Source organism: Idiotropiscis lumnitzeri, chromosome 2, assembly GCF_059441095.1.
Source record: "Idiotropiscis lumnitzeri isolate Australia: NSW breed Sydney's pygmy pipehorse chromosome 2, RoL_Ilum_1.0, whole genome shotgun sequence".
NCBI lineage: Eukaryota > Metazoa > Chordata > Actinopteri > Syngnathiformes > Syngnathidae > Idiotropiscis > Idiotropiscis lumnitzeri.
The window spans coordinates 16,881,785-16,888,796 of NC_142392.1; the positions used below are offsets into that span (position 1 = coordinate 16,881,785).

Sequence of the window (7,012 nt, forward strand, 5' to 3'; positions counted from 1 at the left end):
AACTTGCGCAGTCGCAATCGGGTGGACCAGGAGAGTCGCACTCGCCAGGGCGTCCTTAGTTTGTCGAAAAGCCTGTTCCCGCGGTGCAGACCACTCGACAGTATCATTAGCTTTCTTATTTTTCAAGGCATTGTAAAGAGGATGCAGGAGGTGGGCCGCACGCGGGAGAAACCGGTTATAAAAATTAACCATGCCCAAAAACTCCTGCAGCGCCTTAATTGAGGCCGGGCGGGGGAAATCCACCACTGCCTTCACCTTGGCGGGCAAGGGGACCGCGCCCTGTGCTGAAATCCGGTGGCCTAAGAAATCAATCTCAGCCAGACCAAATTGACATTTCGCTGGGTTAACGATCAGACCATGCGAATCAAGACGCTTGAAAACCTCTGTTAAGTGCGACAGATGTTCCTCTGGTGAAGGACTGGCCACCAGAATATCGTCAAGATAAACAAACACAAAGTCGAGGTTGCGCAACACAGAGTCCATCAATCTTTGAAAAGTCTGTGCTGCCCCCTTCAGTCCAAAAGGCATGCGCAAGAATTCAAAAAGACCGAACGGGGTTATCACCGCGGTTTTGGGCACATCTTCCGCCTGCACAGGCACCTGGTGGTAACCACGGACCAAGTCTACTTTTGAAAAAATGGTGGTGCCCGCCAAACGGGTGGAAAAGTCTTGAATGTGTGGAATGGGGTAACGGTCATGCGTAGTCACATTGTTAAGGCGACGAAAATCACCACAAGGCCGCCAGGAACCATCCCTTTTAGGCACCATGTGTAAAGGCGAGGCCCACGGACTGTTAGAACGCCTCACAATCCCCAAACGCTCCATTGTAGCAAACTCCCCTTTTGCTATCGCCAATTTGGCCGCGTCAAGGCGACGCGCGCGAGCAAAAACAGGCGGGCCGACCGTGGGTATGAAATGCTCCACCCCGTGTTTAGTGCATGCGGTGGAAAAGGCTGGAGTCGTTAGGGAGGGAAAGTCTGTCAGCAGGCGCTGATAAATGTCACCCGATGCCAAATAATTCGCATGCGTTAATGGCCCGAGTCCCCCAGCCTCACACGGAAAAGTAGCAAAAGAAACAGCGTCAATCAAACGGCGGTTTGCGACATCAACGAGCAGTCCATGTGCACACAGAAAATCCGCGCCGATAATGGGAACCGTGATTGCGGCAACAAGAAAGTTCCACTGGAAATCACGTCCATGGAAGCACAGAGTCACCGACCTGGAACCAAAGCTGATGATGGGCGAGCCGTTAGCCGCACACAGGGGTGGTCCGCAAACGCCGCCCGCCTTGTCCACGGCGGAGGGTGTAAGCAGGCTGACTTGCGACCCGCAGTCCACCAGGAAACGTCTTCCAGAGGACGAGTCTGTAAGGAAAAGCAGCTCGCTCTCTTTGCCGGCGCCCACAGCCACTACTGAACGCCGGCGTTGGAGTTTCCCGGAGCTTCGTAGGTGCAGGGGGGAACACAACGCCGAGCCCTGGCGCCAAACCGCTGATGGAAGAAGCAGAGAACCTTCCCACGACGCTTTCGAACGACCACCGCGGCCACCGTTGACGGATCCACGTCTGGTGTCGTCCCAAGGGTGGAATCGGCCGCCACACTTTGCACGGCGAACCGTCTCGTAGCCAGCAGAACTCGATCCGCTTCCTCAGCCAAACCTCGATGATCGCCGGTCGCCAGACAAGCGGAGTTAGCCAACACTGCGCGCACCGGAGATGGTAGCTGTCGCAGGAAAATGTGCGGGAAAATAAAACCGCCCTCATCCGAACCCAAGAGCGACAGCATATTGTCCATAAGATCCACCGCCGTGCCATCGCCCAAACCGGGCAGGGAAAGGAGCCTATCTGCCCTCTCTGAGTCCGACAAACAGAACCTCCTCAGCAGAAGCTGTTTGAGCGCGTCGTATTTCCCGCCATGTGGAGGTGCTCGCAATAGCTGCATAACACGACGTGTAGTCAGTTGGTTGAGGGACGCCACGACCATGTAGTACTTCGGGTCATCGGAGGTGATTCCACGAAGGTGGAAAAGCGCTTCCACATGCTGGAACCACGAAGCCGGATCGCTCTGCCAGAACTCCGGTAGCCTCACGGTAGCGGTGACGGCTGCAAGATGAGGGAGTTGGGGCGGCATGGCCAAGGAAGACACCTCTTCATCTACGACTTGAAACATACTCAGCGTCGGGGTCACCAATGTGGCAGTTGAAATGAGCACACACGACTGACTGTGAACACGTCTTTATTCCAAGACTGCCAACAACAGAATAACACACAATCACAAATTCGCGCCAACAAACATTAACATGAATACGCCCCCAAACGGGATGCCTGCTGGGTGAGAGGCATGGTCCTAATGTCCGCCACAATCTCATCAATATTTGCACAACAGAGTACTGAGTTTCGAGATCCTCACTATAATAGTTCTCAAAATTATATTTCTTATCAATTTAGGTTAGTTAAGGGATATTTTATTGACAATCTAATATCAATCTACAAAGATAGAAAAACAATTGGTGGTGGGGTGGCGCGAATCTTTTTCTTCTTGGTAGGGGCGGGCGTGAAATAATTGAGAAGCACTGCGAGTATATGCAGACATTATATTCATACAATCTTGCAGCCCGAGTGAACCACAGCATTGTTGCAAGTTCGGTCGGAGAAACGTAAACGTCCCACTGCTGTTCCAGCAGCGGTTTCTCGGGGCATAAGCGGAAGTGACGCGGGAGATGACTCGCCAATGTGGCGTTAATTTAATTATTTGGTTAATTTTTTTTTATCAACCGAATTAAAATATTATATAAAATAAATATTAAAATAGAACATCCAGGTGTAAATAAAACCCACTGAGGCAAAGAAATATATATGGAAAATACGCGCTTAAAGCATGACGTCATAAGCAAGCGCGCAGCTTCCGAAGGACCTCGACCACATACACCGACCCGTCCACACCGGAACAAAAGCAGTTCACCGCTAAATTCTTCTGATTTAGTGTGGAACTGACTGTAATTTTCTCAAAGGATGTCCAGTGCTACTCTAAAGGACTACGACATAATTCATTAAGTCTTTGTGTCCCGATAACCTCATCTTCGCGCGTTGATGCTTTTCGGCGTAGTTAGCTTAGCTTGTTAGCTAGCTAGCTGCTAACAAAAAGAGGCACATGACTCATCGCCAAGCAGAGATCAAGTGCGGATTTTTGGGAATTATCATTTGAATATGTGTGAAAGAACGACACCCAAGTACAAAGAGGATCTTTGTGGAATAAAAGAAGAGAACGAGCAACATCTTCAACTGCTGGACGAAGTTTGCAACCAGCCTCGTGTTGTGCCACTCAAAGCAGGTTTGTACACGTTTTACTCTCATTTGCTTTGTCAAGAACGACTTTCTATCGTTAAAAATATGCATCACAACATTAAGTTGTTTGGGGAAATGCGTCCAAGGTTATTGCCGTTTTATTTTTAAATATTGCTCGTCGGTTTGCTGAACATTTGTTTTTGCCAAATGAAATCAGTGCAGAAAATATATGCCAAAGAATAACCAATAGGGGGGCGTGAACTCCATGTTTTTTTTTGTATAAAATTTGAACTGATTATTTAACATTTTACATTTTCTGGTATTTATATCTTGTTCAAGCAATTCCTTCCGGAAGGAATTCTGCCTGACTCTAAAAAATCTGCACACTGGGGCGAAAACATCAATGGCGGTTGATCAATTTTAGTGGATAAAACACAAAATATTAAGTTTTTTTTAAAAATCAAGCACGTAATGGTCTTATTTATTAACTTTGTACTGGCTTCGTCGGGTGAGAGTCAATGAACCTCGGGTGGCCCTGCACTGTTTCGTGCACGTGTGCGTAGTTTCACCCCATCCAAACATTTAAAATACATTGAATGCATCCATCCAGGGTTGCACGGATCTCATCAGTGAACAAGCGCATGCTGCAAGGAATGCATCTGCATCTTTAGCTTTCTATGGGCTTAAAAAGGGAGTACGCCACAACCCCATTTTCTACCAACAAGGCCAGGAACATTTAGTTCCTGGTCATAAAGTTCCCGTGTCCCAGATGGTTTGCATCTCCCCCGCAACTCATAGTTCTTGATCATTTATGCAAATGACAATGATGACGGAACAATGGGAGGTGTTGTGTTACTTTGTTACTCATTACTGACACCCTATGGCTGTTAAGCATCGTTGCAGTTCCAAAATAATTCAGTGAACTCTTAAAATATTTTGGTGTATCTTAGTCGAATTTGAATACATATTGGATAACTTTAAAATATACAGTCATTATTCAAATATGTCAACATGAAAGTCAGAGTGAAAGTGTTGTTGCTTAATGCTGATGTGTAGGGATTTTGACTCTTCAAACATAATGTTGTTTTAAAATTTATTTAAAAACAGAAATTTTATAAAAAATAAAAAGGGGAATGTTGGAATGTACTAGCAGGCTAAATGTAAATCATGCAATAAATAGCGACTCTGATGCCAGGGCCCCTTTAATTCTTTTAGGGATCCAGATTATAATGGAAGCAAAAATACCCACGATGAAACTATCCATAAATGCAAAAAGAAATACTTGTAAACATATTTCACTTGAAGGATTCCTATTCTATCAATGACATTATGTTGCGATGGCCCCCAGTGGCCCCCATTAAAAAGTTAGGGTCCCACAACAGGTGTTCCATCAGACGTGTGTGTGCTAACTTCAGCTCGCTTCCAGAAACGTCTGTGAGTATGTCAGGAATGAAATCGGCATCAGCCGCAACATGCTTCCTTTTTAAATGCTCGTTTATCACTGTTGTGCTGCGAAAGGGAGGTTTACACCGTAGGACGTAATTTTGTGAAATGCCCCCATGGTCCGATCCAAATCGGGGTCGCACGCATTGCTCCGTGTGCGGCAGGCACAAGTCAAGGTAGCACGGTAGGAACAATATAAGACAAAGTCGCCGCCTGAACTTTGATTTGACCAAACCAAATTTGTCTTTTTGTGTCCTGCAGACGTCAGACAAAATGATCTCCGTTCTGTGAAAGAGGAGCCAGACTTGACTCACATCAAAAAGGAGGAGGTGGAGATCAACAAGTCACCAGTGAACGTTGTCCATATAAAGACTGAAGATGAAAACAAGGATGAGAGTGAGGACAACAGAGGGGTGCTTCCTTTTTAAATGCTCGTTTATCACAGCTGTGCTGCTAGGAAAGGGAGGTTTACATCGTCAAACGTAATTTTGTGAAATGTCCCCATGGTCCGGTCCAAGTTGGGGTCGCACGCATTGCTCCGTGTGCGGCAGGCATAAGTCAAGGTAGCACGGTAGAAACAATATAAGACAAAGTCGCCGCATGAGGTTTGACTTGACCAAACCAAATTTGTGTTTGTCTTTTTGTGTCCTGCAGACGTCTGTGAAAACGATCTCCGTTCTGTGAAAGAAGAGCCAGACTTGACTCATATCAAAAAGGAGGAGGAGGAGGAGATCAACAAGTCACCACTGAACGTTGTCCCTATAAAGACTGAAGATGAAAAAAAGGATGTGAGTGAGGACAACAGAGGGGCGGAGCCTCCAAGCAGCAGCTCAAGTCATCACGTGACAACAGAAGGTGATGAAGACCACTGGGGGCCATCACAAGCACATCATGAGGACACATTATCAGACACTCATGACGATGATGATGATGATGAAGATGATGGGCAAGCCAAAGGTGAAAGGGCATGTCACACTGACTCATTAACTTCAAAGCTGTCGTTAAAACCGCACACAAGAACACACAGCGGAGATAAACCTTTTTCCTGCTCAGTTTGTGGAAAATGCTTCTCTCGAAAGTCTTCTTTAGTAAGGCACACAAGAACGCACAGTGGAGAAAAACCTTTTTCCTGCTTGTTTTGTGACAAAAGCTTTTCTCTAAAGTCACATTTAACAAGCCACACAAGAACACACAGTGGTGAAAAACCTTTTTCCTGCTCAATTTGTGACAAAAGCTTTTCTCTCAAGTCACATTTAACAAGCCACACAAGAACACACAGTGGTGAAAAACCTTTTTCCTGCTCAGATTGTGGTAAAAGCTTCTCCGAGAATTCTAATTTCACAAGGCATGCAAGAACACACAGTGGAGTAAAACCTTTTTCTTGCTCAATTTGTGGCAAGAGTTTCTCTCAAAAGTCGCATTTAACAAGCCACACAAGAAAGCACAGTGGTGAAAAACCTTTTTCCTGCTCAGTTTGTGGAAAATGCTTCTCTCGAAAGTCTTCTTTAGTAAGGCACACAAGAACGCACAGTGGAGAAAAACCTTTTTCCTGCTTGTTTTGTGGTAAAAGCTTTTCTCTAAAATCAAATTTAACAAGCCACACAAGAACACAGTGGTGAAAAACCTTTTTCCTGCTCAATTTGTGGCAAAAGCTTTTCTCTAAAGTCACATTTAACAAGCCACACAAGAACACACAGTGGTGAAAAACCCTTTTCCTGCTCAGATTGTGGTAAAAGCTTCTCAGAGAATTCTAATTTCACAAGGCACGCAAGAACACACAGTGGAGAAAAACCTTTTTCTTGCTCAATTTGTGGCAAGAGTTTCTCTCAAAAGTCGCATTTAACAAGCCACACAAGAAAGCACAGTGGTGAAAAACCTTTTTCCTGCTCAGTTTGTGGCAAAAGCTTTAATGTAAAGTCATTTTTAACAAATCACACAAGAACACACAGTGGTGAAAAAACCTTTAGCTGCTCAGATTGTGGTAAAAGCTTCTCCGATAATTCTAATTTCACAAGGCACGCAATAACACACAGTGGAGAAAACCCTTTTTCTTGCTCAATTTGTGGCAAGAGCTTCTCTCGAAAGTCTCATTTTGTAAGGCACACAAGAAAGCACAGTGGTAAAAAACCTTTTTCCTGCTCAGTTTGTGCCAAGAGTTTCTCTCAAAAGTTGCATTTAACAAACCACACAAGAACGCACAGTGGAGAAAAACCTTTTTCCTGCTCAGTTTGTGGCAAAAGCTTCTCTCAAAAGTTGCATTTACGAATCCACACAAGAACGCACAGT

General features: G+C 45.4%; 1 protein-coding gene across 1 annotated transcript; it reads left to right on the forward strand.

Annotated features, from left to right (window-relative positions):
* Positions 1-4,052: 4,052 nt before the first annotated feature.
* Positions 4,053-6,454, forward strand: LOC148341843 (uncharacterized). The gene is made up of 3 exons (XM_088283904.1): positions 4,053-4,059; positions 4,988-5,122; positions 5,381-6,454. The coding sequence occupies exons 1-3, from the start codon at positions 4,053-4,055 to the stop codon at positions 6,343-6,345; spliced, it is 1,107 nt and encodes a 368-aa protein (XP_088140030.1). The 3' UTR covers positions 6,346-6,454.
* Positions 6,455-7,012: the final 558 nt, after the last annotated feature.

What these genes read in the sequence shown, in the direction of transcription:
- LOC148341843 (XM_088283904.1), top strand. An exon ending in AGATGAAAACAAGGATGAGA is followed by an intron (nt 5,123 to 5,380) that starts GTGAGGACAACA and finishes TGTGTCCTGCAG; the next exon opens with ACGTCTGTGAAAACGATCTC.